Genomic DNA, 14806 nt, shown 5'->3' with positions numbered 1-14806 from the left:
ATTGGCTTCAACTTCAGGTCACCAGCTGCATTATCCCCAAACAAGAGTCAGCCTGTTCTTTGAAGCTTTGAAGTCAGACATTGACTTCTTCTCTCTAGGTATAAAAGCCTTAGTTAGATGGCATCTTCTTCCAAGATAAAGCTGTTTCATCTGCATTAAAAATCTTTTTTTTTTTTTTTTTTTCTGTAGCCATCTTCATCAATTATCTTAGCTGTAAATTCTGGATAACTTGCTGCAGCTTCTACATCAGCACTTGATGTTTCAGTTTGCTCTTTTATGTTATGGAGAATGGCTTTTTTTCTTTAAACCTCATGAACCAACCTCTGCTAGTATCCAACTTTTCTACTGCATCTTTCTCAGCTCTCTCTTTCTTCATAGAATTGAAGAGATTTAGGGCCTTGCTCTGAATTAGGCTTTGGCTTAAGGGAATGTTGTGACTGGTTTGATCTTCTATCCAGACCACTCAAACTTTCTTTGTATCAACAATAAAGGTGTTTTGTTTTCTTACAATAATTTATGTGTTCACTAGAGTAGAACTTTTACATTCCTTTAAGAGCTTTTCCTTTGTATTCAAAACTTGGCTAACAGCTACAAGAGGCATAGCTTTAAGCCTGTCTGAGTTTTTTTACATACTCACTAAGCTTAATCCTTTCTAGCTTTTGATTTAAAGTGAGAGACTTGCCACTCTTCCTTTCACTTACACTTAGAGGCCATTGTAGGGTTCTTAACTGGCCTAATTTTAATATTGTTTTGTCTCAGGGAATATGGAGGCCCATGGAGAGGGACCAAGATGGGGAATGGCTGGTGGGTGGAACAGTCAGAACAACACAATATTTATTAAGCTCTCCATCTTCTAGGGAAGCAGTTCATAGGTTTCCCAAAATAATTACAATAGTAATATCAAAGATCACTGACCACAGGTCACCATAAGCACATAGAATAATAATCACGTTTATTGTTAGAATTATGAAAATTTACACAGAGACATGAAGTGAGCACATGCTTTTGAGAAGAAAGGTGCCAGAGCGTTGCCACAAACTTTCGATTTTTTAAAAAGTGCAATATTTGAGAAGCACAATAAAATTAAGCATAATAAAACAACTACGCCTGTAGACTGCTGCCAAGGGACACTGATGTGGGCTTCTCACATCACATAAAGTAGAACAGTATGTACACGTCTTCCTTCTGTGGCTTACAGTGGCCATTGGTAGCAGAAGTGACAGTCTGACTTGGAATGTAGATGACTCAGGACAAACCAATTCCAATAATGGAAATTAATCAAGGTATAGGTGCCATGCTTTTCCAGTCATGTTCTTGGCATGAACTAGTGAGGGGCACGAGGCAGTTAGGATAATGAAAAGAGAACTAAAAATCAGGCAGTTCTGGGTTTTGAACCCAGATCTAACTCTGAGTTTTCACATTTATTAAAAAAAAAAAAACAACTAGCAATCGTTACATGAGTTGTAGGAGCCATTCTACCTCTCTAATATCATATAAGAAGGCATACATTATGGGATGTTCCTCTCTGAAGTTCTGAGGCATAGAGGAAAGTCAGCTCTGAAAGAATTCAGGTTTTGTGAAAGTGGCAGCTTTGATAGTTTCTTCATGACATCTGTTCACTAGAGAGGGCTGTTGAGAGGTGAGAGTTGTGCATGGATGACTGACATAGGAACTGGGGACCTATATCTTCGGTTAACTCCACAAAATGGCATTCTGTCAGGAAGATGTTCCGCTGGGCAGGTGGCACGTGTGGGTCACGCTGGGAGTGCCACTGTTTGTGGAAAGAAGAGATCACATTCTGGAATGCTGCCTGGAAGCGGCGAGACAGTAGGTTATAGATAATGGGGTTGACAGCTGAGCTCAGGTAGAATAAGACACCTGGAATGCAGGAGATTTAAAAAGATGTGCTGAGAAGAACCTGAGTGACAGGCATGAAGGGAGAAGCATACATATTTACAAAGGCCTAGAATCCCTGTGATTGCCTCTTTTGGAAATGATAATACATACAAGCCTCTAATTGAGAATACAAAATATTCTTAATAGATTTTCCACCTGCGCACTAAGCAATCAAACACAAAGATTAAAGAGTCTTGGAGTAATTTAGGCTGGCATGGGATCTCTCTGAGATGTTCAGCAACTTTCTTTGATCCCTACTTGTTTAATTAAAAGAACATGTTTCCACAACACGAATGAAAGATGCTTAAATATCAGAGAAAAGAGAAATGTTTGTATCTCATTGAAATTTTACTTAAATCTATAATTTGGAATGGCAAGTAGTGGAAGAAGGTAAATCAGCCAAGGCTTAGTCCCTGCTGAGACTCCTTATAATGCTAAGATATGGCTTCAAAGAAATATTCTCTAGTGTGCTGTTCCTACCTACCCTTTTCCCTTGATGGTTCCTCTACATTTTGAAGAATTGTATTTTACCATTTATTTCCTCTACCAGTTACCCTTCGCATTGTCATTTTCCTGTTTGGAATACGTTCTTCCTTTATTGCCTTTTAAAATTTTATTTCTCTAAAGCCCAGAATGAGCTCAAGTTTGAGAATCAGAGGACCTAGTTTCTGATCTTGGCCCTCACATATCTTGTGGCCTTAGACAAACTCTGGCACTTCAGTTTCTTTCTCTGTAAAATGGGAATGCAATTTCCAGCCTAACTCACCTCCCTGGATTATTGTGAGGGTAAAGTTAAGATACCATCCACGAAGAGGCTGAGAATGGCTAAGAATGTAAAACAAGTGATGGGTACTATTGCCAACAGGTTCCTTATTGTCCTTATTTATGTGGTTCAGGACATTCAGAGTGCTATATGCCTTTTTACAGAATAAACATGGAAGAATATTAAAGGAGAACATTTCCATGTATTAATACTATTAGTTCATTCAGAAAATATATTGATTTAACTCTTATGTGCCATGAACTTCAAGGCACATTGGGAGGTAGTGAATTTAGACTTTGTTCTCCAAGATCTTGGAATGGTACTACAGAGACAAGATTTATGGCTAAATTAAATAATTAACAATACAACAATACCAAGCAGTATCTGTTAAGAACAAATATGAGATAACAAATCATGCTATTCACATAATAGCAGAAACACAGTGACTGTGATGGTCATAAAAGATTTAGTGGGGGGTGATTGAACCCTAGCCAGACCTCAAAATGGGTAAGAGATAGTTGAGGAAGATAGGAGAGGGTGATGCAGGTACAGGGCATAGCATGCACAAATATTCAGAGGCAGGAATGGCCACATGGTTCAGGAATAATGTGCAGAACTCTTTAATTACCAGTTTGATAAGTAGATGGTCCATGAATAAAAATAATAAAAGTTGGAGGATTAAAAGGCAAGTTGGGGTTATTTTCTGTAGGGTTTAAGAGATTTAGATATAATCTAGTGTGCTAATATGAAAAAGGGGGAGATGGTATCTGAACAGGATCATGTCATTATTAAAGCTATAACTTGAAAATCGTAAGATAATTGCCCTGATGCATCCAGAGATGTGTAGTCAAATAGTCAAGTCTCATTTGACCTTGTAGTGCTTTCTCATTTATTTAAATGTTTCTGTTTTCTGCAGATTAACCAAAAGGATAAACTAAGAGGTATACATATTTTTGAGCTTTGGTTGCAAATGGTTGAACAGGAAAGTGCTAATGTCCAAGAATAAGCTATACATTAGGCCTGCTGAGTACAAAAAAGAGGGTGACAGAAAATAGATAATATACATGATATTCAGTATAGATGTCATTGTTTCTGCTTTGTGCACATCTGGAGCTTAACTTATAAAAGCTGACTTTATCTTTCCTTTCCAGTGATATCTTCGATAATCTAATGAGACCACAGAATCAGCCAGTGACCAGGAGAGGTGGGAGGACAGAAGAGGTCTGAGACTAAGGCTAACACTGAGTTAGCTGTCACTGACTGAGAAAGAAGAAATTGGGTGGCCATTCTCTGCTCCATTTTAGTAGAAAGAACACTGAACTTGAAATTAGGTGACTTGGGTGTATTATTTGTTAGCTAAGTTTCTTAGGGCAAATCATTTCTTCTTGTGGAAGTGTTTTACTTTTGACTATACGATGTTAATCATAATACCCACCTAATGACCTTTTGATGATTATGGAAAGATATACAGCAGTTACAGCTTAAAGAGCTCTTTAATGTCTATTACTGCATTTGCTTCTTACCATCAGTCCATGGTTTGTCTACAGGAGGCATTATTGCCATTTTACAGTTGAGGAAACTTTGGTGTGAAGGCAGCCATGTTCTGCAGATCACTCAGAATAGCACTGGTGAAATTGGGGTACAAATCCAGGTCAACTGACTTACTGACCTTTCCACCATGCTTTCCACAATATACTATGGTATCCTCAACAAGCAGAGTCACAGTAGTCTAAAAGGAGAACTTGGTGACCAATGAATACCTTTTGGTTTTCCTTCATGAGGATATAATACTTACCAAAGGCAATATGAGATTTCAGGAACATGGATGTTTACCAAATAAGAACCAACTTAATTGCATGGCCATTTGGAGGATAATAAAAGGAAGCACTCCTTGACCATTTTCCTTCTGTAATCATCACAGTTGGAGTTGAGGTTTTCCATAAAGTAGCTTTGAAAATAGTGATCTGGTATATATGTATTTGGACCAGTACCAAACATAATCAATCTTTGAATAAAAGAAAAATCGAATGTCTTCATTATAGCATGGCAGATCCCTGTGCTAAATTGGAGTACTTAGGCATCTAAGCAAGATGAAGAAGTTGCTGTTACCTGAATACTAGTCCTGCACCAAATCCAGCTAAGGTTTTACCTGACACCACATGGACGAGGTTGAACACAGCAGCCAGGGATTCAGTCCACTCCTCCACAAAGCTGAAGAAGAGTCGGTCAATGTGGAATGAGGCCCAACAGATAGCAAACACTAAGACCAAGATAACTGAAAATGGATGATAAATGGGAGAGCAGAAGGCAGTCTGTTCAAGGATAGTTATACAATGCTCACTCTGAGTCAATCATTTTTTCTAGCAGTTTTTCCCTTCAACTTTGTTAAACTGTAACAGTTATAGAGGCAAACTAGATCCCAAAGAGCCTCAGTACAAAACATTTAAAACACAAGAATGAATTGTATAAGATCTAGGATCAGTTTTCCATAAGATTATACAAGATTTCTTGTATAATGTAAAACTTTTTAGAACATTTAAAATAGTACTTAATTTATTTCAAAGTCCTGAAAACATCTTATTGTAAAAGATAAATAATTAACTGTTAAATATATATATATATAAATTCATCTTGTTATAGGAATAATTAGAAGTTTCTCTGAATTCAGTAATTTAAAATTCTGTAATGGGTAGGCAAGGAGAAAGAAGAGATCAAACAACCACAAGCATAATAGTACTTTACAAGTATCTTTTGATTGGAAGGGATGTGTCTGTCATATTATAAATTGCTACAGCACAGAATTCCTTCCAATCTCTTATTTTCACCTACCAAAACAGAGACTGGTGTTACTGTAGTTTCTCTTTGGGGCATTTAAGCACCACAAATTTAAAAACACACACACACAAACTTTTTCTTTTTCCTTTTAAAGTTGTAAATACTTTCCTTTGCTAGACATGATGCTTGGGATTTGCCTAAAGATAATCTTTTGGGGCTGGGGGATAGATAAGGGTATACGTGAAACAAGATTAGCTATGAGGTGATACTTTCTGAAACTGGGTGATGGGTACATGGGTATTCACTTTACAGTTTTCTGTACTTGTGTACAGATATGAAGTTTTCATAGTAAATAGTACTATACATACATTTCCTGTTGGCATTAAACACATTCAGAGTAAGCTGTTTGCCTGTGTGGTATGGTTTCAAAGATATCTGTAGGTTTCTACTGAATTTGCTAACCCAAGAAAAGTCCCTAATCTGTTCACTACTGCCTACAATTCCCTTTAATTAAAACTTGAATTCCTGAACAGGCACAGTGGCTCAGGCCTATAATTCCAGCACTTTGGGTGGCCAAGGGGTGGATCACCTGAGGTCACGAGTTCAAGAACAGCCTGGCCAACATGGTGAAACCCCGTCTCTACTAAAAATACAGAAATCAGCCAGATGTGGTTGCACACACCTGTAATCTCAGCTACTCGGGAAGCTGAGGCAGGAGAATTGCTTGAACCTGGGAGGCAGAGGTTACAGTGAGCTGAGATGCCACTGTGCTCCAGCCTGGGCAATAGGGAAAGACTCCATCTCAAAAACAACAACAACAACAACAACAAACAACTTAAATTCCTGTTAAAGTTGAACCCCATACCAAGGCAAATACTTTATAGTATATTCTGTTATTGTGATTTTAATATGAATGAGCGTCATTTGTGTGTGTGTGTGTGTGTGTGTGTGTGTGTGTGTGTGAGACTAGATTATGACCAAGGAGAAAAGGGTAGGGATAATGAAGAAACTATGTTTCTTAATAGAGAAAGTCAAGTGCCAGGAGGGGCTAAAATATTTCCAAGAAATAACTCTTAAAATTGAGAAGACCCACTTCAGGGAATTCACAGTTTATTTTTTGTTCAGAAATGCTGTATAGTTACAGCGAATGTTCCATATGCATATTAGCCTGGATGATTCATTGCTTCTAAACTTTAGATTTTGATTTGCAAAATATATTATAAATCTCCTTTCCCTCATCAGTAACTCTCATACAGTAGTACTGCAACATATATTTTTATAGCATTCTTTTGGGAGACTGTGACTCAGTAAATGAATTTTTAAAAAGATCTTATTTATTCAAAAGTATACTGTTTGAAACAAAGTTATACAATGTCATATGTGAAATGGCTACTTGGAGAAGCTTGCCAGATGTTCTTAATCTGGAACCAAAAGATCCCATGGAGTCTATGAGTATCAGGGGTTGGTTCACGACCTCCTGAAATGGATTGTAAAATCTGTTGTGTATGCATATTCATTCATTTTTTTTTTCCTTTGGAATGGAGAGTCTACAGCTTTCATCATATTTTAAAAGAAATCCATAATACAAATAGGTTAAAATCCTGTTCATTTCACAGAGGGGGAAAGTGAGGCTCAAAGGCTGAGAAAGTGAATGTAATTTACAAAACACCACACAGATTGTGTGTCAGTGGATAAAAGTGAGCGTGTTGTTTTGAGGGTTTAAAACTGAAAATGACAGGTCCTAGAAGCTTGAAGAAGCAAAGGAAGACAGGTCACCTAGCATTGATATAGACCATTAACGATGTGTCTTCATTATATATATATATCTCCCCTTTGCTCCTTCATCTTAATCTACTCTCATAAATACTGTTTCAGGGTAAATTGGAACCTACCCCCAGCAGCATTCAGTTAGTACCAAATGTAACTCCTTTGCTCTTGTGAACAAAACAAAACAAAAAACAAAATGGGGCACTTACACAGCATCTTGTTGACCGATTTTCTGCAGGGTCTTCGAATATTTGCATTCCCTTCATTTGCCTCAAGTGATTTGTCTTTCTTTAGCTAAAAGGGAAGTAAGTTGGGAGAGATGGTAAGAAAGAGAAACATTTTTCCCTCCTGTTAAAATCTGAGAAACATAACTCAAACACTCATTTTGAACACAGAAGAACTGGGACCTAGAGAAATGTAAGAATATATCAAATGTTTAACAGTATGTTGAAGGTGGAATTGGATTCAGGTCATCTACTCAACTGGATAAATGATTGTGGCCAAGTAGTACCGCAATCATGTTTCATATACAGTTATGTGGAGCGTTGGCTGTGTAGCATGTTAATAGGTGTTCCATGAAAAATGTAAAATTCTGAAGTTCAAGGAAAGTTAGACAGTCTTTTCAATCTATTCATTCACTCATTCATAATTATTAGACATCTGTTAAAGTGAAATCCGTCTGCTATGTGCTGGATAAGTAGTAGAAAACAAAAACAGGAATTCTTCTCGCCTCCAGTATTTATTGTGGATCTTCTCAGAGACTTAAATATGCTGATGGGCATTATGAATTTTCAAGGGGGACAGTGTATCAACTTTCCACTTAACCCCCCATCTACCTTCCACACTCACATCGCCTACTCACATCTTAGTCAAAAGAAAGATAGTGTTTCTTTGATTAAACAATATTTTCCCCCAACCGTTTTCAGTGGATTACCTTGTACCATTTTGACAAACGCAAACTGGGAAATGTTGTTTTAATATTACAGTAACATTAATTACTGAAAAGAGTGTATGTGTTTCTGAGTTAAGATGTTTAAAATGTATTCATCCTTGTTGGAAGATATGGAGATCCTTGATGCAACATTTGAAACTTTCAGCTATCAACACTACTTGTATGCACAGTCTTCTTTGCTCAGTTCAAATCCTGCCTGTTCCCAAAAGATTTTGATGGCCACTTTAGCCCACTGTCTTCTTCTTCCTTTGAACTCCCACAGCACTGAAGATCTACATCATTCATCCAGTTGTGGAAGTTTTTCTCTTTATTCTACACATTTTTTAATTTGTGGGGATGTTGGCCAAATAAAGAAAGCTTTAAGGACTCATCTTAAAATACCATCAAATATCCAGAAGTTAGTATAGTACACAGTGAATATATATTTACCCATTGGTCCTCTAGCATTTGCTTCTCTCTTCTCTTACTAATAGTACCCTAATTTTCCCTTAGGGAATGTACTCCTTCCGCATTCTTAATCTTTAATTTGGATAGAGGTGTCACTCAACTTCAGCTCCAGGTATACTCCCTAAACAATTTAGCCAATCAGCTTGTCCTATCCTCCAGTCACAATGATTGAATAATGGGGACCAGTGAGATTTCAGATATTTGCTTGTACTTCTGAAGATGCAAGTTTTTATTTATTTCTTATTGGGACTGCCAGAGGGAGTCCTTCTCTGCATGTGAGGTCTGGAATTACAAAAGTTATTTTTTTTTCCACCACAAAGAAAAAGTGCTTGGAGCCACCAAAAAATGACTGTGTGCAGTTTGAAGTTGAAACCAACACCATGGAAAAAAAGAGCAAAGAAACAGAAATAAAGCTAGGTTTATAATGAGATGGTGTGTTTTATTTAATTAATCTTCACCAAGAGCTAGCTCTGCTTCTGAAGTTTTCACGTCTGTGCTCCCTTTGGGATTTACCCAGGGTTGGAGTCTCTCATTGGCAATGTAAAAAGTCCAGACTAATTGATTGAAGCCATCAGGTGGAACGAAAATTTAACTTATTTTATACAGTCATGGCAGTAGATTAGAATCAATCTGTTTAGTTACAGGTAGATAGATTCTAATTCAAGGTAAGAAATAAATATTGATTATGTGCAATAATGGAACAAACTGCTGTAAGAAGCAATAATCTTCCTGGGCTGGATAACATTTTGAAGGAATATTTCAGAAAAGGTATTTAAAATTAAATAGACTTGGAAGAGTGGGTCATTAAAAGTTGCCTCTAAACTTCAGCAAATCCATATCCAGTCTTCCTAACAAACATATATACTCCTTGCAGTTAGGTGGCACTCAGGACCACATAGGATCTCAAGAATCCTCTTGGATAACGTATAAACCTGGCCATTTGTCTCTTGAATATATTGGAGTGTTCTACATGTATCTCTGTCTTCGTAAAGTAAAGGATTAAAGACTCTGTGAAATTAGGACTAGACAGGAAAAATCTGAAGGTGAAAAGTATTATTAATGCAATAGTAAAACAAAGTCATACAGGTAGAGTGCTTATCTCAGTGCCCGGCACATGATACTCAGCAAGTTGTATGTTACTGCTATTATGGTGATTCTGATTATTATCCACAGCATACTAAACAGACATCAGAAAAACTGATTTTTAAAAAATAGAGTTTTTTGTTTATATATGTGAGGTTACTTTTATGGAGTACTGAGTCCCTTTTAGAAATTCTTTTCTCATTGTTACCACTCGCTCACAGGGAGTGCCTGTACAGATACAAAGAAGGCAGATACACTGAGAAGAAAAACGCATTCAAGGTTAGAGCAACACATCAAACTTCAAACTTGACTAACTCATCTTAGATTAAATCTATTAAAGGTTCTAATTATTTCATGCCATTTAAAAAGATTGTGGTTTTTTACAAGATGAAGTTATTCTATTATTTTATTTCAGTCCATAATTAACAACAATAAAAAATATTGAGATACATTAGTCACTTCCTGCCTTGTGTTTAACATTTCTCAATGGTAATTTCTCCACCCCAAGGAACAATTTTTAAAAAATTCAAACATCAAACAAATAGTTCACACAATGCTTTTATGAACAGGCTTCCTGTAGCAGCATAGTTTACACTAAAAAGAAAATCATGTGCTGATGAATTGTTGCTTATCTTGCAGCTTTCTTAGTTTATAGTGACACAACTAGCCAACCAGAGGAAGAGTGAAAAATTGATTACTTACGTATGGTGAACATTGTTCCAACAGAATTTGGAGTGGTTGGCAGAATAGAATACAATCAAAACAGTTAGTCTAGACAATATTAAATGCTGCTTTATCATTGAATAATTTCACTTCCCTACAGATGTTTAGTAAAGTAGATACTCAACCATTACATTATCCTTCCCCACCCCAAAACTTTTATTTTACAACTCAGGTTACAAAAGGAGGAGTGAAAAATTGTGATTACTATTACTAAATATTGTGATTACTAAAAATCATGATTACCTTCTTTAGCTACATAAGAGCAAAGTGAAAGGGAGGTTTGTGAGGTTATTACTCAGGTTGATACATTATGCTGATCAGTTGTTTATACTACTTGAAATCACTCCACCAGATGTTCATTTATATAGTTTGTGGGACTTAGTTTCAGAATACAAAGATTATAATATAGGTTTTGGGTAAATATCTCTATAATCTTAACACATCTATTTATTTAAAAAAATCAGTGCAACCCTCTGTTGGCATGGTTGAATTCTGCTGCAATTCATACATCCATCCTCATTAACTCAATCATGAATGCAGCATGCAGGAGATGTAAGAACTAAATCAGACTGTCACCAGAACTTCCTCCCAGATGTGGAGGAACTTGCCCTAGAATTGTCTATTTTCTATCTCTATAATGTTCAAACCCTGGAGAGCAGCTCAGTGGTGACTGTGTCCTGGAATGATGCAGCATGACTGAATGCTGAGCTATGAGCACAGATACGGGTTTCCTCCTTCTTCCCTGGTCCTGTGATTTCATTAGTCTTAGACTTGCTGCCTTCTGAAAGCAGTGGGTGCCAGAATCAATCACACCTTCAAACTTTCCAACAGAGTCAATTACTTAACAATCGTTAGGATTGCTTATGTGTCTTTGAGGTAATATTTCCAAGTCTTTGTTTTAAAGGTAGAGAAGCTAAAGCCCAGCAATGAAGGAAGTAATTTAGCCTCATTCATTAACTGAGCTTACAGTCTAGTTGGGGAGAAAAAAATTAATTAAGGAATCCATAAGTATGGAATTGTAAATTATAATGAAGGAAAATCACTGAGAGCCATGAGCACCTACAACAAGAAACAGGAATGCTCAGGAAATCTGGGAGAGCTTCCCTGAGGAAGTGTGATTGAAGTATGACATAAAGAATAAATGAGGGTTAGAAAGGCAAAAGGGCAGTGGTGGCAGACAGTAGAAACATTTCAGGCTACAGGTACAGTGTACATAAAGGTCCTCAAGTCAGTGACACAGAATAGGGTCTACTTTTCCTGACTTTCAGTATAGAGATTTTTAAATTCTTCTAGGAGTGACTTTGTAAGCAGTTAGTTTCTTTCCTGGTGTCCTCTGGTACCCTGGATAACAGCTCATCCTTCCTGAAAACAGGCTATCAAAAGTTGCATTACATACCCAAAGCAAACCAGGGTGGTTTTTAAACTTCTGTTTGAGCTATCACTTATCTCCTGATACAAGGTAGTCATGGACTTTTGCTAATAAAACACAATGAAACTGATTGTAACAGATTGGAAGAGGAAATGTGCATTTCCTACTCAAAGTTAAATATTTTTCCCAAATTGACCCAAAATAGGTGATTCTTTGGCATTGGATGAGATAATACTAAGTTCTGGGTGGGTATTTCTCATAGGACTTTCTTTGGAGTTGTATAGAAGTCTTTTCACTTCAGTGAGATTTGCAGGGCATTCTTAAGACATGGTTGTGAGCTAGTGCAGGGTGGTACATGTCTCTGGGAATATAGATGCTAGCCCTCCAGGAGGGGACTGGAACAGCTCTCTGCCTAAGTAGATTTACTCTTGTGCCCAGATGTCTGTGACACTTAGAATTTGTTCTTCCTACTTAGACCTTGCTATTCACCTTAGGGACAATAGGTATTCAAAAGGACTACCATTGGTCACTCGCTTCTGACAATCAGCTTCTCAGAGATGGACTGAAATAGGAGTATATTCGTTGTCATGTAACATATGATGTCAGAGCCATCTCAAAGCAAATAATGTGAGTGTGATGTCTGCTTGTCCTCTCATTTAAAACTCACATTGCTTCAGCTCACAGGTTGTTTTTTTTTTTTTCCTTTTTTAAAAAGGAATCATAGACTGTTAGAACTAGAGGGTACATAGATATGATCTGATGTAACCTTTTCATTTTATAAATGGGAAAACTAATTCCAGGAGAATTATGTGGCTTGCCTAAAGGCATATTATGTGTCTGCTGTAGATCTGGGAGTCTAAATGGTCTCATAACTGTTTACTACACAAGCTATAATACCTCCCTTAAGTGGGTGTAAAATTGTCATTGTCAAGAACTTTTCTCTTCATGAATTTTGGTGCAGAATATACCAGAGAGGAATTACATAGACTCATTCCTACCCTTATTAAAAACATTTTCTCTCAGTTAATTTATGACACCTCCTTCTGAAAAAGAAATCAGTTTATCACCATAAATATAGGGAAAGAACCTCTAATTATATATGTTGCAAAATAAGTGATATCTTTTTCTTAATTTCAGATAGCTCTTATTCACATTTTTTTACTCTATCTCATGTGCTGTTTACTTCCTTATCTCTCAATCTGCACCTGCTCAAAAGAAGCTCAAGTTATCTCAGTCATATCATTAATATATATGACTATATATATTATATGTAACTATATATAAATAAAAATATATTAAAAAACTATAACTAACTAACTAACTAACTAAATAAATATATAGTTTTGTTTTGTTTCAACCTCATTTTAATGAAAGGGTCAGAGCAACCACAGGAAAGGTCTGATTTTAAAACTGAATACCTATCTGGGACTATAAAATAGGCAGGGCTAGTTGATAGTTTGTGTTATACTCAGACCAACTTGGTGTAGAGGAAAATCTCAATGCAGGCAGTGGCCAGGGGCTGGAAAGTGACAACAGGATGCGGAGGAGTCTCTCAAGCTGTGGCCGCCTCACCCCAGATTGCCTGATGTGCTTTTTTACAATGAGGCTCCACCTCAGACCTACTGAATCCCATTTTCCTGGGGGTGAAGTATCCATATTGCTACCCAAAGTAAGTTTTCTGGATGGTTCTTAGTAACATTTAGATATGAGAACCCATATCTTATTTAGATATGAGAAGACGAGCTAAAGGACATGATAAATAATTGTGGTTACCATTCATCTCATTTGAGGCAATTGCTTTAATGTCTTGATTTTCCATCTGAGCTCATTCTATTTTCCCTCTGTTCCCTTCCATTTCTGAATTTCCCCAATTCTAAGTTTTTCTCTGAACTTTGAGCCTGTGAAAACAGAAGGGATGCTGCCTTGAGCCAGCCAGCCTAGATACTCACTCTGAGTGCCATGAGGTAGTAGAGGACACTGATGACAGTCATGGGAAGGAAGTAGAATAGGAAGGAAGTGACCTGGATGATGAAATTGTAGATCCACATGGGCTTGATGACCGTACAGGTGGCCGAACCTGGGACCAGGGACCCATTGGGGAAGTAGTGGAACTTGATGCCGTGCATGCTGGTGTTGGGCAGGGAGAGGAGCATGGAGAAGCCCCAGACGACGCCGAGGATCCTGAGAGCCCGGCGCCGGGTGCTCTCCAACTTGGCGCGGAACGGGTCTAGGATGGCCACGTAGCGCTCCACGCTGATGGCGGTGATGCTGAGGATGGAGGCGAAGCACACGGTCTCAAAGAGGGCCGTCTTGAAGTAGCATCCCACAGGCCCGAACAAGAAGGGGTAGTTGCGCCACATCTCATAGACCTCCAGGGGCATTCCAAGGAGCAGGACCAGGAGGTCAGAGACCGCCAGGCTGAAGAGGTAGTAGTTGGTGGGCGTCTTCATAGCCTGGTGCTGCAGAATCACCAGGCACACCAGGACATTGCCAATGACCCCCACCACAAAAATTGGCACATACACCACAGACACAGGGAGGAAGAAGTGGCTGCGCCGAGGTCCGCAGAGGAAGGCCAGATACTCCTCGGTGCTGTTCAGGTGTTTCTGGAATGGATCTTCCAGTTTCTGCTGGTAGATCCAGGAAGCATTCTGAAGTTTTTCCATCTCTGACATAAAATCCAAGGCCTGAGCCTCCCCTGGTACGAGGCTCTGTTTCAAGCTGAGCCGGGAAAAAAAAAAGAGAGAGAGAGAAAGCAGTCAGGAAAATCACAGGCTTAGTGAGGAAGGCTGTGAGAGAGTGAGTGTTTCAGCCTCAAAGTTAGGCTGCCTGGACTGCGGATCCCTTTTGAAGAGTCCCAGAGACACAAGTCCCCGCCCTCGACAGGCTGAGGGCCAATGAGAGTGTGTCAGGCTGCACTGGGAGAGAGGAGTGCTGGCTTTGTGTCAGGGAACAGGGGAGGAGGCGGAGACCTCTGAGTGGGAAGGAGCTGGGAAGGCAGAGCTGACACAGAGGAAACCACTCTGACTTC

The 14806-nt window shown here is 38.3% G+C and overlaps 1 protein-coding gene across 1 annotated transcript; it reads right to left on the bottom strand.

Annotated features, from left to right (window-relative positions):
• Window positions 1–921: 921 nt before the first annotated feature.
• Window positions 922–14550, bottom strand: NMUR2 (neuromedin U receptor 2). The gene is made up of 4 exons (XM_023227108.2): window positions 13725–14550; window positions 7411–7495; window positions 4809–4934; window positions 922–1878 (listed from the first exon to the last, which is right to left on the bottom strand). The coding sequence occupies exons 1-4, from the start codon at window positions 14448–14450 to the stop codon at window positions 1604–1606; spliced, it is 1212 nt and encodes a 403-aa protein (XP_023082876.1). The 5' UTR covers window positions 14451–14550; the 3' UTR covers window positions 922–1603.
• Between the last annotated feature and the right edge of the window lie 256 nt (window positions 14551–14806).

This window comes from Piliocolobus tephrosceles, chromosome 4, assembly GCF_002776525.5.
Source record: "Piliocolobus tephrosceles isolate RC106 chromosome 4, ASM277652v3, whole genome shotgun sequence".
In the NCBI taxonomy this organism is placed as follows: Eukaryota; Metazoa; Chordata; class Mammalia; order Primates; family Cercopithecidae; genus Piliocolobus; species Piliocolobus tephrosceles.
This window is presented reverse-complemented; position numbering and strand designations above follow the sequence as displayed.